The 16,616-nt window shown below is 37.8% G+C and overlaps 1 protein-coding gene across 1 annotated transcript in view; it reads left to right on the top strand.

Annotated features, from left to right (window-relative positions):
• The first annotated feature begins 3,400 nt into the window (after positions 1-3,400).
• ppme1 (protein phosphatase methylesterase 1) overlaps positions 3,401-16,616 on the top strand; it is a 51,976-nt gene continuing 38,760 nt past the window's right edge. The window contains exons 1-3 of the mRNA XM_041199381.1: positions 3,401-3,716; positions 9,502-9,595; positions 11,940-12,032. Coding sequence (XP_041055315.1) covers positions 3,622-3,716; positions 9,502-9,595; positions 11,940-12,032 — 282 coding nt within the window. The 5' untranslated portion in view covers positions 3,401-3,621. The remainder of the gene's footprint in view (positions 3,717-9,501; positions 9,596-11,939; positions 12,033-16,616) is intronic.

The following is a 16,616-nucleotide window of genomic DNA, read 5'->3' as shown; positions in this document are numbered from 1 at the left end:
TGTGATCTACTATAGCAAATGTTGCAGAGAAGTTCAAGATGAGAAGGAGGGATGCAAAGGATCTCATTCATTAATTTAGCTAGGGCACCCCTGGCACTAAGCAGGATAGGAGCCAGACTGAAAAGATTTGAGCATATTTTTGGGAGAAGATGCACCTGGGTGTGCAATGGATTAGGGAGGAGAGGAATACAGGCAGAATTGTAGAGCCCTAGCACAAAGCCCAGGCAGGCCCTTGAGAACATCGAGATTAACTCAATCCTCTCCTTCCATGTGAGCACTCACTCAAAAAACACCACACAAATGAAAATGTGATTACATTTATCCTGATATGGAAATATAATATAGTATTCTTTTCAGATGATCTATCCTTTGTCATAATTTCTGCCATATTGGCATCTGATTCAAAAGGCAACTGCGGCCCAGAAACAATAGAGGTAGAGATATGAAAGTAATAAAAACTATTTCCACATCACTGAGTTAGTAACTGAAGTGTGTAAATTTAAGACTCTCATCAGAAGGACAAAGGGAGGTTTTCTTTTGAATATTATTGTACAATGGAATGTTCTACCAGGAACAATGATTAAAATAGAATTCATTAAAATGTTCACAATGGGAGTGGATAAATAATTGAAAAAAAGGTATCAGGAAGGGGAATGAGAATCATTGCTTACCTCTTTCAGAAATTGAACAGCCAGATGAGTCAGTGTGCTAAAAATTCTTTGATTTTGCTAAATTCTCAAAGGCAATTATTTCAAAAAGTTTTACAAACATAAGGATCAGATTCTTTGTAAATCATTTAGTTATGGTTTTGAAAGTCACAGAAGACAGGCATAATTCCATAGGTAGGCAATCCACTGAATTCCGAGAAGTTAGTGGTATGGTTTAGGTGACTACTCTTTTTTCAAATGCTTGCCAATCTTTTAATTTGAAAGATCTGCAACAGAACCATTCAAAGAAGCTCAACTGACATGCTTGACTGTTTAATTTCTTTGTGAACCTTTTCAAAACTGCTACATATTATGACTACCACCGTTTCCTTCTGTAAAAGATTATCTACAAATAAAATTGTTTGGTGTTATAATCAGTTATGAAAATATATGGTGTGATTCATTTTCCTTATGCTCTGAAGAGACATTAACAAGTAATATTATGGCAATATTAACTGTAAATCTAGAGATAACAAATGGGTTTATTGTTTACTAAAGGCACAGTTTCCCAGTTTACTTTGCACTTAAGATCTCACTTCAGTTCATAGGAATTGCAGGCTTGCTTTTGTGAGCTGACTTTGTTTTGAGTATCAGAAAAAGTACCCTGGAAAGCCCAAGTCTAAAGAAGTGCCTCTCAAAACATCCTAAAGCACCTCACATACAATAAATTATTTGATGTAGGCAGACTTGGAATAAACCATTTTCCACACAATCACAGCAATGGATAAATGACTAGTTGATCTGGTATATAAATACAAGTGTATACAAATACAAAAGTGTATAAATGCATGAGACCAAAAGCAGGTTGTGTGACCACTTTGCGAAACACTTATTCTGCAATCATGACCCCAATCTTCCAGAGGCCTGTCATTCTAATCTTAGCCTCCTGCTGAACCCTGGGCTTTACTGTTGCCGCTGAACTGTGGGGCCTGCCACTGCCATACATTGGGGGCCTGCCACTGCCGAGCTTCAGGTCTCTTCTCCCTCAGGATTCTGTCCACCCTGGGCTTCTCCAAACATGAACACTCACCTCTTTCCTGCAGCCAAGGCTGATGCCTGCTGGAAAATTGTCACAAAACAGGCCTTCACCGTCACAGTTCCAGCCAGGGTGGGGCACGGAGGTGGTGCAGAGAAGAAGGGAGTGGGGAAAGGGGGAGGTAGAAGAGGAGGAGGAGTGGGACAGATGTGGGAAGAAGACTGCTGCAATCCAGGTGAGGGGGTGGCAGGAAAAAATTGCTTTGGGTGGAGTTGGGGTGAAAGCTGCTGCAATCCAGGGGAGAGGGGACCTGGGGTGTGCTGCTCTAGTTATAGGTTATAAAGAAAAACATAAAATTAGCATGTTAAAACAGTCTGCTTTTCCTAAAATAAAAAAAATACCTGGAAAACCTCAGCAGGTCTGACAGCATCTGCGGAAAGGGATACAGTTGATGTTTCGAGTCCGTATGACCTTTCGTCAGAAAGTTAGCTAAGTTTGAGGATGTTTGAAACTATAGAAATTCAGAAATATGGAGAACAAAATTTTAATCGTTTATGGTGTCAGAATGCTTAAGGTAAGTAATTTTGCTAATCAAATATTTGAGCACTGTAGTTTGATGACAATGATGTCAGTTAATTGTTACTTGCGATGGCAATTGACAGCTAAATGATTGCTTTTGAGCACAATTGATGTCAAATAATGGCTATCATTGGGTGCTTTTGATACAATTGATGTCAAACTAATGCTGTTGAACGCAAATTTTATCAGAATTTTCTGGTTGGGAAATACTGGGCAGGAAGATGGAGGGAGGCTGAAGATGTCAGGATCGTGTTGAATGGCAGAGCAGGATCGAGGGGCTGAAAGGTCTATTCCTCATCCACGTTTAAGTCGAGTAGAACAAAATTTGCAATTACCATGACCTCCGCCCGACTTGAGCCATCACTTGGAAATTTCTTCCACCCATTTAATTCTGTGCAGAGGGGAGAGTTTTTCTGTACGGGTTGCTCCTGGGTATTCTTAATATCTATCCAGACAAACCCTTGAACAATGCAGAGGAAAGATTTTGACAAAAGCAAAATACTGGAGATGCTGGACATCTGAAATGGCAGGCAGAGGTTAGTGAGGAGTCAGTGTTTGGGGGAACAGACTGGAAAACTCACTATGTCAGGAGCCCTTCCCTGCACCATTAGGCATATCAAGAATAAGGGTGGAAGGCATTGCATGGGAAATAGGGGTCCTTCTACAACCCTGGGGTGGGGGGGTGGGGGGCACCACAGGGAATAAAGTATCTGGCAATCACGGGCAATAATATGATTTAGATCATGAGTTTTTGTTTTGTTCAAGCCTCGACCAACCAATATCTAAATTATTCCATTAGTCTCTTGAAACAGAAAGGCGCAACTTTTGTAGAATTGCTTTTTTCCCCCTCTTCTGTCTGTGACTCTGGATGGCAAACAACCAGCCGTCAACAAGGAGCTGCCAGGCCCAAAGTTTCCGTTAAAATTCAAACTGGTAACCACGGCAACGGCGCGTCGGAATCCAAATATAAAACCTACAACTTCCAGAATACTGAGCTGACATCCGGTGCTGGCCAACCATTACGTAATGCAGCGAATGGCCTCATGGGAATTGTAGTTCCCTCTCTTTCCAGCGTGCCGTCCAGTTACCTGACGGCGGACACCGGGAGAACTACAAGTCCCAGCAAGTGAGGCCTCGGTGCTGCAACCGCCTCCCTTGCCGGAGGAGTAGGCCATCTTCAGGAATAGAGACAGGACTTTTAAAAAAATATATGTATATTTAATTTCTGTGTTCACTATCGGTGGAGTACCTTGATATTTATGTAGTGTCCATAAGTACGAGGCCGGAGTAGCCACTTCTTAAGAGTTACGACAATAAGCTGGGAAGATAATTTTTTTTTTAATTTGATGTATATGAAATATGTCTTCTTTGGAGAAAGAGTTGCTCTTGAGCAAATTGCCTTCGCGACCACCGATGCCGTCAGGTCTTCAGCCTGGATCTAAAATGAGAATGGGGTTAGTGTGCACGTTAGGTTTGAAATCCAAACTGTGGTTTCTCTTCGTTTTTTCAACTGACTGCCTTCACCCAGTCAGTTTTTGAGGCGATTTTAAACGAAGATGAACTGTGTTTTATTTTGTACTTTGGTTGATTTTTGAGATAAAAAAAATAACTTACAATACCTTGTGTAAATATATAGTTAAATAAACTTAAACTTATTTGTCATTTCAATATATCTGCAGCAGAGGCGAGTAGAACGGACGGTGCAAGTTTAACAGTTTTTTAAAATTGCTTGCAGGATTGACTTCAGTACGACTAGCGGATTGATGCTTTCTTTCTCCCTTTTTAAGCAAAGTGTAATATCAATTATGTTGTTGAAATGGAAATGGAAAATTAACATCCTGTTTTTAGCTGCAATATATACTATATGCAGCTTGCGATTGAACAATGCAGAGGAAAGATTTTGACAAAAGCAAAATACTGTGGATGCTGGACATCCGAAATGAAAACAAAATGCTGGAAATACTCAGCTGATAGAGCAGGATCTGTGGAGAGAGCATGAGTTGATATTTCACGTCTGCGACCTTTCATCAGTTCTATTTTCAGAATCTAGAACTAGGGGGCAGAGTTTCAGAATAAGGGGTCACCTATTTCAGACTGAGCTGAGGAGGAATTTCTTCTCTGAGGATCGTGAATCTTTGCAGTGTTCTCCCCCAGAGAATTCTGGAGGTTGAGTCATTGAATATGTTCAAGACTGAAATAGACAATAGGAGTGAGCGTCCAGGGTTAATTGTGATGAGTGGGTGGGGAGGACTGGAGTTGATGCCAAGATCAGATCAAATATATTGAATGGTGGAGCAGACTTGGGGGCTGTATGGCCTACTACTCATTTCTTGTGTTCTTATTTTGGAAAAGGTGACTGGGCAGATTATTAGAGAGGACTGCTTTTGCATGTTTTGATCCTTGTTATGTGCTCTGGTATCAGCTGGTTCTCTTGACGCCTTCCATGATAGGTAAACACAATAAGACATGTATCATTTATTTAAATCTTATGTCACTTCCAACTATTATTATTTCTTTTAGTTAATAATCCTCAATTTAGGTAGACTATTGTCTCAAACTCTCCAATTTTGCTGTAGTATTATTCATTGGCGCAATGTGCAATTTGCAACCTCTTCAGCCAATATTTAATATCTGTCTTACACTTTGTTTATCATGGAAGGTCTGTGATGAGACCAACAAGAACAATGTAGCATTGTCATGAGCCCTTTTTAACACATTGATACCAAACCACAGTGGAAAAGACCTACTTCAATATGCTTCCTGTGGAATTCATTACCTCAAATTATTCCCATCAGTGATAGGTCAAATATATCAATATTTGATCCAAGGGTTGAAAACGTTGTTTCTAAACATAAGCGCAAAGCTGATGGGACAAAATCTATGATTTACCACTGGAACAGGTGTTGTTCCACTTAGAGCAAAGAAGGTGAAGGGGAGATTTCATAAGGTATGTTCAAATCCATAAAGGGTTTTGATAAACATGCTAAGGAGAAACTGGTTCCAATAGCAGAAGGGTCAGTAACTGGTGGACACCAGTTTGAGGTAATTGACAAAAGAACCAGAGGCCACAAGAAGGAAAACAAACTGCAGGAAACTATTCATGATCTGAAATGGAACTCTCTGGAACGGTGGCAGAAGCAGGTTCAACAACAACATTCAAAAGGAAAAATTACTTGCCTATGGAAAAGGAATTGGGGAGTGGGATGAATTGAACTAATTTTAAAGAGTTGGCACAGGCATAATAGGCCAAATGGCCTCCTTCTGTGCTGTATCACTGATTCTACAGCTTCAACTTCACTTGAACAGGAATTACAGCTTCCATATCAAAACAGTTCATAGATTCATTATTCACTACACAATGTGACTGCTTATCATCTGTTAAATATCCGTTAGCTTTGGTTTTGCTGATTTGAGTGTCCATGAAATGGGGAGGCGGTGACATAGTGGTATTGTCACTTCCGGGTTCGAATCCTACCATGTCAGATGGCGAAATTTAAATTCAATGAAATACCTGGAATTAAAAATCTGACCATTGCTGGTTGTTGTAAAAACCTATTTGGTTCATTGATGGAAACATGCTGCCTGTGACTCAAGATCCACAACAATGTGGTTGACTCTTAAATGCCCTCTGAACAAGGGTAATCAGGATAATACATGCTTAGCCCGCAATGTCTGAATGAATAAAAAAAATTGCAGTTGATTTGGTATAAAAAAATTTGGTTATACAGGACTTAGTGGCTAAGGGACATGTACCATTTAGATTTGAGACTAATGAGGCTATAATTAAGTTAATCAGGGCTCATGCTTGACCCAGTACTAAGATATTTTTAAAGTACAGGGAGCAATGTGGACACATCCAAGCACTTGTGGTTTGCAGTCCCTTCAGGAAATGAAGGACAACCATTGACTGTGATGCAGAAGGAAATGTGAAAAATTAAATGCAATTTGCCAAAGATGCATTTGAAGAAGAGCAAAGATATCCTTGCCAACATGCATCTCTCAACCAAAGGCTGAACCAAGTTATGTGGTTATTTATTTGAGTCCAATTGTGGGTCCTTGTTGCATGCGAATTGGTTGCTATGTTTCCTATATTACAACAACAGTTACTACACTTTACAAAAGCTTCATTGAATGTAAGATGCTTTGGGACATTGAGGTCATGAAAGGCGCTATTGAAATGCATATATTTTGTTAGCACAAACAAAGAATTTTAAATTAGGACAAATTGAATAGACTGACTTTGGAAAGAAATACTCGTGGAAGCTACTGAAGAGTAATGTGAAATTCTGTAACAAGGACATGAGAACATGGACTCAGTTGAAAGACAAATGTGCTGCATATTCTGAGAAGCGAAGAAATAGTTGGGACATACCCTTAATAGAGAAGGTAACCAATGATCAAACTGGTCCTACAGCAATCTGAGGTTAAATGAGGGTAGGAGGTGGAAAGGGAAATGAATTGTAGGTTTGGGAATAACGCATGGTGAGGTTTTTTTGATTTGGAGATTTCAGATATTCCCAGGAGTCCTAATGATCCATCTGATCCTTACTTCAAACTGTACTTTTAACACTCTAAATTTAGTTCAATGCATTATCAACTTGCACTTTATTTGACTCCATTCCCTTTTACAAAAAAAAGAGCATTATATCCATTCAATCCTTTTTCTACATTTGAACATTCTCAGTTCCTTTCTTCTGTCTTCATGATAAATTTGGGTGTTTGTTGCTCTCCTCTGTATCATTTCTGAATGACTAATTATTCTACAGCGTGACTAGCTCCAGTATCCACAGAGTAGTATTACTCATATGAAGAATTCACACAGGATTCTTGGATTTCCAGTTATGTAGTAGGCATTATTAATGTATGACTCCAACTGCAGAAATACTTTCAAAGATCTGTGTGTTTGTAACTACACCTAATCCTTTTCTATTTTTAATTCATTATGCTTCTTTATTCTGGTGTAACTTAATTTCATAAGATTTTTGAGCCTACAGTATATATTACACCATATTTTTCCACATTAAATGTACTTCTAGTCATTAGACTATGTTGAGCCTCAGAAGGATAATGTCATCTGCCTACTCATTTTGCCTTCCCACACTATTTTGTGTCATGCGTAAGCTCAGAAATTCTGCAGTTGGCACACTTTTATTTATATTGCTTTTAGCTCGATTTTTAAAAACAGAAAAATTAAGAAATTGGATCTGGTGGTATGGAGGGACTGATATTTTATGGATGCCTATCTAAGATCATTGGGCAAAAAATTGTTTTTTTTTTAAACTGTATTGTATCTCCTAAATTTTCCTAGGTAGATTTCAGTCTTTAGATGCCAGTAATATATTCGATTAGATGTGCTGCCTTTTCTTTATATAAAATACATCCCACTAAAAAAGGTATTAAAACAATAGTGTGGTGGTATCATTTCACAAGCAGACTGTAGTACTTTAGCTGCGATAAACTCTGTATTTGATGAAAAAGTGTCCAGCACCACTATAGGTGGGATGTAGCTTTCCTTTGTCAATATTGGCCAACAAAGAGCATTTCCATTTCAGCATTAATCATGACTAAATTGCCGTAAAGATTCCCTAATCTGCCCTCAATTGTGATAGTTCCATTTTTTATGTCAATCATCACTATGGCCTCTCTGAGTAAGATTACCAAGCAAGGGACAGTTTTATGCTGTAGATCCAATCCCACAAATCAATGAATTGAGATTACCCAAATTTAGTTCACAAAGGATATTTTTTGTCAGCAGGAAAAGAAGGCTTTCAGTGTGTTGGAACTTGGTCTTGAAGATGAGAGGACAGTATGTTGACCCATTCAGTCCCATATTAAACAATCTTAAAGTTTCCATGGTCTGTTATTAATTGATGGATGATATAGATGTTCTCAGATATGGACCGTCATGATCAACCAACAAGTGTCAGTTTTTTTTCAACGCAAACTGGAGGAACAGCACCTCATCTTCCGACTAGGCACTTTACAGCCTTCCGGACTGAATATTGTGTTCAACAATTTTAGATCATGAACTCCCTCCTCCATCCCCACCCCCTTTCCGATTTTTTTTCCCCCTCCTTTTTGTTTTTTCCAATAATTTATATAGATTTTTATTTTCCCACCTATTTCCATCCATCGTTTTATCTCTACCTTTTAGCCTTTCGATTCCTTCACCCCACCCCCACTAGGGCTATCTGTACCTTGCTTGTCCTGCTTTCTACCCTTAATTAGCACAATCACCACCTTCAACACTTCTTTGTCCTTTTGCCTGTGACATCTTTTGGTTATCTCCACCTATCACTGGCCCTCTATCTAGCTCTTCTTGTCTCCCCCCCCCTTTAAACCAGCTTATATTTCACCCCTTCTCTATTTTTAATTAGTTCTTTGAAGAGTCATGCTGACTCGAAACATCAACTGTGCTCCTCTCCACCGATGCTGCCAGCCTGCTATCTTGGGTGGACATAAAATATCCCATGGCACTATGTTTGAAGAAGAGCAGAAGAATTATCCATTATGTCCTGGCCAATATTTACCCTTCAGTAAACATCACAAAATACGTGGTCAGCACTGTTCAGTTTGTGGGAGTTTGCAAGTTGGCTGGCATATTTCCTACATTACAACAGTGAATAAAATTCCAAAAAGTACTTCATTGGCTTTAAAGCACTTTGAGATGTTCAGTGGCCATGAAAGGTGCTATATAAATGCAACTTTTTTTCTCTTTTTTCCTTGGTATGGTGGTTTAACTAGCAGCCCACTATATTGTCCTCTACCTATTTAGCCCACTTTGAACTGTGCACCATTTGCCAGCAATCCTTAACTATAATTCAGCTGATACTAGTCTTCAAGGTGCTAACTAGGATGTATATGAAAATTATTTTTTATGTTGTATTTATTTTCTCCCTCCTCCCCTCAAAATTGTAATTTTGAGATTGGCAGTATGTGTATTTCACCAATCTGGCATACTGTACATAATGCTGGAGAATTAAACCATTTCACAGTGACTTTCTGAATGTGGAGGCTAACTTGTAACAAAGTGATATTTTCTGTGAGTTCTGATTCTTGAATATCTAGAAACCCTGCTGAAATACCTTTTTCTACATCTAGGTTATTAGAATAAATTTTTAAAATCTTATATATAACTGAACTGCATCCATGGTCCTCAATGGATTAAATATACCCTAAAATTGTATGTAGTGTATTGAAGGCTATTTTTAACTGATGGTTTATGTTCCTTTGTTATAGCCCTGGAAGAAAACGGGATTTCTCCCCTGTGGCCTGGAATCATTATTTTGAAACCATGGAAGATGTCACAATTACAAATGGAACAAGCAAAGATATATCCTTTTAAAACTCCAGTGCATTGTGTAAAGATTTATACTGTGTAACGTGTGCTTGAAGAAGAATTCAGTTTAAAGACAGAATTTTGATTTGCTTTGTCTAATTTTGGCTGCATTGCTAGATATATTTTCTGTTCTATAACTTTATTAAAATAAAGGGTTGTAGTGAACAGTGTTTCAATTAACATAAAATACTTGCATTTAAGAGAGAGTTCAAAACTTTTTTTAACCTCTAAGATAAATTAGCTTTTTCTACTTTTCTTAGAATGTTCTCTTCTTATATTGATTTTATTAAAGTTTCATTATGTATTTTTGAGTTACTCTGACCTAAGATCGTTTAATAAAATTTTTGAATTAACTGAGATAATGGAACTGTATGATGCAGTAGCTTTTCCTTTTAAACACGGCACATGTTCCCCACTCTAACTCTTCCCTATTTGCGTGCTCAAGTTGAACCAGATTGTGTGCAGCCTTAGTGTTGTGTTCAACCCTCACTTGAGCTTCAAATTCCATATCCTATAAGTCATGAAGACCTTCTACTTCACTTCAGTAACACTGCCCACCTTTGCCCTTAACTCATTTCTTCTGCCACTAAAACTTTCAACAATGCTTTTTCACCTAAAGATGGTGTCAGGTTCATGAATCCCCTACAAACTCCATCTTGTCCGGAACACACTTATTTATTTCCTATCCTAGGTCTATCAGTTATCATCATCCTGGTTCTTGCTGACCTCTACTGACTCCCAAATTAAAATAATTGTCTTCAAAACCTGCATTACCCATCTGACCTTACAGTGTGAGCACCATGATTAAATTTGAAAAAGAAAAGGTTCACACCCAGCAAAATTTACCTAATAACAATGGGATAGATTGTAACTGTTATAGGCTGGTGGGGCTGCTAGGTGGATAATGTAAAGTCTTCAGATTCAGAAAACATTCCTGTAACATATTGAACAAAATTGATTAAAAGTTTTTAAATTTTGGTGAGTTCTATTGAATAACAATTGAGAGACTCTTAAATTCTGAAGTATACATCATTATGATTTTTTTGGGGGTGGGAGTTTGGCTATTTCAAATCAAAATTTTACATAATGTGAGAACTTCTAAAATAAAAAAACTTACAGGCATTTAGGTAACACTAGCAAGGCAGTATTTGTTGTCCTTCCCCAGTTACCCGAGTGTTATTAAGAGTCAACTCTATGGTGTGGAATTGAAGTCACTGAAGGGCGCAGACTGGATAGGGATGACAGGCTTCCTTCTTTTGCAAACCTGTTGGTTGTTATAAAGGCCTGGCACTTTTCGTGGTCATTTTCTAGTAATGCCTGTAGCACAAATTACCATGATGGAAGTTGAGCTCACCAGTTCAGTTGCTAGTCCAGAAACCACTAAGCTACTGTTTAAAACATCCTGCTCCCACAATCCTGGCAGGAAGTTTATGACCAAGAGGTTCATAATTTTGTTTCTTTTTCCAATGAATCATGTCTCATTTTTTACTCTCATTTTATTTCTGTGTTGATGTTGAGAAAAGAAAATGATTAACAGAATGCTAAATTTGATGAAAATAAAATATTGGTGAAAATAAACATCAAACCCTATAAGCCAAATCGGTAGGAAGACGATGAATAGAAAAGTCTATTGAATTACTGTAACTTATGTAAAAAGATGATCAACAAGGGGTTGGGAAACATAACTGTAAATTTGTCTACCTTTATCTAAAACAAGAAGTCTTAAGATTTAGAAATTCTTTAACTTAATTGTTTGATTAATTAAACAGTTTTAATATTGTAAGCTGTGAGAAATATTAATTCTGATATATATTCAATATTTGTACTGCATAGATGTGTATTCTACTTTCAAAATATTACCCGTAGACAGCTAGCATGCTGAAGAAGGTATGATATATATGAAAAGAGAAGATTATTGTGATCTTAAAACCTGAAGATAAGTGGATCATGCAGTATGAGGCCATGTACATTCTAGATGGGAATATAGGAACGAGCAAGACTAAGCCGTTCCACTGATCAGTATTTTAACTCCATTTAGCCATGTTAATTCTGTAACTCTTAATACCTTTAGATTTGAAATTTTCAATTTACCTAGCCTCAGCTGAATTTTTGCAGAGAGACCTCCATTACCCTTTGTGTGAAGAAGTACACTATCTATTGTGTGATGTGTTTGATCCACTAACTATAATGTTCTAACAAATTTCTAATTCTTTGAGAAGGTTGCAAGTTTATGAGTCTGTTGACAGTAAGGCCATTTAAGTCCAGTCTAGTACATTGAATATCATATATTGCCCTCATGTAATTTGAGATATTGCAAGTAAACCTTAACCACTTGTACTCTTTTCGAATCTACAAAAGTGGATCTGATGGACCTGTTCTTTTACTATTACATGGTGGAGGTCATTCAGCACTCTCCTGGGCAGTCTTCACAGTAAGTAATTGAAATTTTTTTTAAAGAAACGCAGTGCAGAAATTGCAATATGAAGTTTACTACATGGCAAGAAACTACTCCTATTTGCTCAATATTGAAATAATAACAAGAAAACGATTGGGTCTCATTCTATCAATATGTTCCCTATTTCTGTTCATTTCGTACAGGTATTTCCCCCGTTTAAAGCTCATTCTAATAGCTTGTTTTCATTTTAATGCGGTTTGTAAATAATGGAACTTACCCGAATAGTGCTGCTTCCATTCTCATTTTAGCGTAGTTACTACACGTGCCAAGAACCGTATTGTAATTGTACATGCCTAGTCTGTTTTTGTTTTTAAGCACACTGTTGCTTCACTCACTGCCTCTCTTGAACCCTCACTGTCTCCTGCTTGCTGCCACACCTGCTGTTTCCCTCTCCTGATCACCTCGCTTCCTCCAATTCACGCTCCCATTCACTGCCCCTCTCCTGACCCTGTCGCTTCCACTTGCTGCCCCTCTTGCCACTTCTCTCTCCCGATCCCTTCATTACTTCCTGCTCGCTCTCCTGTGTGCAGCTCGTCACCTGAGCCCTTACTGTGATTTTTAAAAGTCACATTTTAAAGTGACCTTTTTAGAAGGTCACGAATGAAACTGAAAATTATAGCTTAAGGTCTTCCTCATATGCATAATGTATAAATAAACTATCCAACCTTAAGCTATTCATACAAAGGCAGTTCTGGTTTGATCCCTACTCTGCAGAATTGGCTAAGTGATGGAACCATTACAATTTGCCCCTAGGTTGGAGTTCTCTCCTTATCACTATCAAGAGCTTTTAAAAATTGCTGATGGTAACTTGAAAGCCTGCATATGGTTTCATCTCATTTTAAAAGCAAGATTAGTTGGAGCATATATCTGAATTGTAAATGTGTACATTGTATTTTATAAATTGAGATACGAGAAGGAATAAAAATTGCTGAGGCTCTAAATCTGAACTTGGATATGAAACTATTGCACTGTTATGTCATATACTTTGAAATGGTTTCCACTGGTTTATTAAAGCGACAGTTTGTAAAGTCATGCATGCATAAACCATTTACCTTTTGAGGATCTTATAAATTCGATATGTTACAAAGAGGCATAAGTGAATAGTACACTGTGGGTTTAAGAGAAGGATTGTACATTCTGTGATGTCTCATTACAAGATTTATTTTGTATCCTAGATGTATTAATATTTGATTTTCACATATGGAAGGGAAGGGTGACCAAGTAGCTATTCCATTGTCAGTCAACTGTTAGTGATCCCTATAATAACACCTTTCCTTACTTGTAATGATGTATCAATTAGAAACTAGGTACGCATTTTCTTTTCCTACCCTCTTCCCAAACCATTCCCAGCTGGGGATTACCCTGTAATCAGGTTCCAGTCTTCTGCTAATGTTGCTTTTTGTTCAGCTGCTAGGAGATTTGTGAGAGCAGAGAGGTATAACTCATTCTCTAACATTATACCCAAGATCCTGTAGAGATAAGAAAAAGCCTGTTGAACCCATGTTATCATGTTCTTCATGTCCAGAATCCTTAAGATGATGTCTGTATGGCAGAGCTCAATCTTGTGCAGAATAATAAATCTGTGAAAAGAATGCATATGTATAATATAGTTTTTGTTTTCTTCCTGAGAAGCTTCTGTTTTTTTAAATAAAGTTTGCCATTAGGTTTTTAAATCAGTTTATTTTTGATCCTTCTATTTTTGGTGGATTTTGTTTTTACAGACAGATCTATTTCTTTAATGTAATTTTAAAAGGAGTATTTTTTTCTCTTCACTTCCCTCGCACTATAAACTTGCTTTCTCACCTACTTTGGTTTGAAATATAGGCACTTTTACTGACATCAAATATAGATATTTTAAACATATTTTGGATGGTATTTTCCCATGTTCACTACGGTGGGAGGAATAGAAATGAGTATTGAATTAGAACTACTGGTTTGTACACACCTTTTTCCCCTAAAACTTGACCTGATCAGATACCTCATCTTTCTACATGTTTACTGTCATCTCAACTGACTCTGCCATAAAAATGGTGGCACACTTGCTGCTTAAATATTTGATTAGAGCGTTTGTGAAACACAGCGCAGGCCACGCTCAGAATTGTATGCCTAATAACAAAAATACTGAGCCATAGTATTGAATAGTGCAACAAATGGACATATATTTTGACAGTGGGAAAGAGGAATATGGCTGTAAATGTGCTTAATACTAATTTACAAATGCATCATATTTTCAGTCTAATATATTATTGTGGCTCTAAATGGCGTGGCAATTACAGCATGAGTTTAAGTTCCATGTACAGATTTTGAATCTTGCCCTCCTTAGGTGTTACTGTAACTCAAGTTGTGTATGGGATGGTGATTCGTTTGTTTTTCTGTGCTGTAATTATTGGGTAGTAAGGCGTTTAGTGGGATTTTTTCTGTGCTGTAATTATTGGGTAATAAGGCGTTTAGTGGGATATTATAAGAGCCAATGACTGTCATTCTGTATTTGGATTTGTAGGCATTGTAGGTAGAGGCATCCATAGATTTTTGTGAAAGAAAATTCTCACTCTATGTTACAATTATTCTTATTTCAGAACATGAGTCTTAACTCTTTGGTGCATTAAGCAATGCTACACTAAAGCTGTACCAGCCAAGTTATACTGGCCATGCACATAAGCTTCCTTTGAAACACAGAACAGCATTGCATAGATACATACAAATCAAGTCATATGTCCAGTGTGACTGCTGTATGTTCAGTACTACTTTAAAGTTAATAGGAAACCAGAGAGCCCAAGAGTACAGCCAATATGGCTCAGTGGATATATATTATATTTTTCTATTGTGCTGTTAGTCAGCATGATACAACAAGAAGGTATTGTTGTTAGTTCTGCATAGCATGTTAATTTTGGGCGTTGCATTGTATCCAATTGTTATGATAAAAGCAAAAAACTGCAGATGCTGGAAATCCAAAACAAAAACAAAAATACCTGGAAAAACTCAACAGGTCTGACAGCATCTGTGGAGAGGAATAAAGTTAACGTTTCGAGTCCGTATGACTCTTCAACAGAACTAAGGAAAAATAGAAAAGAGGTGAAATATAAGCTGGTTTAAGGGGGGCAGGGTGTGGGACAGGTAGAGTTGGATAGAGGGCCAGTGATAGCTGGAGATTGCCAAAAGATGTCATAGACAAAAGGACAAAGAGGTGTTGACAGGGGTGATATTAGCTAAGAAATGTGTTAATGGTGACATTAAGGGTAGAAAGCAGGACGAGCAAGGTACAGATAGCCCTAGTGGGGGTGGGGTGGGGGGAAGGGATTGAAATAGGCTAAAAGGTAGAGATAAAACAATGAATGGAAATACATTTAAAAATAATGGAAATAGGTGGGAAAAGAAAAATATATATAAATTATTGGAAAAGGGGAGATCGGAAAGGGGATGGGGATGGAGGAGAGAGTTCATGATCTAAAGTTGCTGAACTCAGTATTCGGTCCAGAAGGCCGTAGAGTGCCCGGCTTATATTTCACCTCTTTTCTATTTTTCCTTCTTTCTGTTGAAGAGTCATATGGACTTGAAATGTTAACTGTATTCCTCTCCGCAGATGCTGTCAGACCTGCTGAGTTTTTCCAGGTATTTTTGTTTTTGTTTTCAATTGTTATGAGCTTGGTAGAGAGCAGTAACTTTCTTTTAAAGGTGAAGAAATCCAAAATCCTAGTTAATTACTGAAAGAACAAAGCCACAAGATTCCACAGTTTAAAAACAGAAGAACCTTTACTATACAAGAGTCAAACAAAGCAAACACTAAATACTATCTTAGCTAACGACCTATACTCTAAAAACCCAGAATCAACATAAGTTACACATACATTAACAGGGAATTTGCAGTCAATTATAAACTATAAATTACACATTAAATGGCTGATACAACTTAGACAGATCTTATGAAGTCGCTCAGTAGTTCACTTAGCATATAGATCATCAATCTCAGTCAAAAAGTCCTTCAAAACTCTGTCTTTTCACAGAGTCCCAGCTCCCCTCATTCCAGGAGCTAGCCTGATCCCCAGCTGACAGCTGCACACAACCAACCTGAGTTCCATGGGTGCAGTCTTCAACAAAAATGGCTGCAGAACCTCCTCAACTTGGTCTGCATGGCATAGATCTACCAATGTTATCTTTGTGTAACAGTAACAGCCACAGCAAATGTGTATTTGCTTATTTTCAGCTTCTGGATCTAGCCTCTCTTCTTCAGCCTGCATATACTGAACCACTGAACTCATCAATTTCTCCTGAGCTCAAAAGACTTTGTGTCCTCTTTTGTGGTTTCCACCAGTTTCAGCCTCCTTAGAAGTTTTGGTTTCCAATTGCAGTTTCAATCTTAGCTTCCTTAGATACTGAAAGGGTTGGTTTCCTTTCCTAGTTTCCGGCCTTCTCAAAAATACAAGTTTTGAAATCATGGATTCTACCACAAGTACAGTACAATTCTATTGTAATGCCATCACTTCAAGTTAATCTAATGTCTGCTAACACTATAAAGAGTTGTGTTTTAGAAGAGTTCGATAGCTGGCTTGGTAAAGGCAGCGT

The sequence above is a fragment of the Carcharodon carcharias genome, chromosome 11, assembly GCF_017639515.1.
Source record: "Carcharodon carcharias isolate sCarCar2 chromosome 11, sCarCar2.pri, whole genome shotgun sequence".
In the NCBI taxonomy this organism is placed as follows: domain Eukaryota; kingdom Metazoa; phylum Chordata; class Chondrichthyes; order Lamniformes; family Lamnidae; genus Carcharodon; species Carcharodon carcharias.
This window is presented reverse-complemented; position numbering and strand designations above follow the sequence as displayed.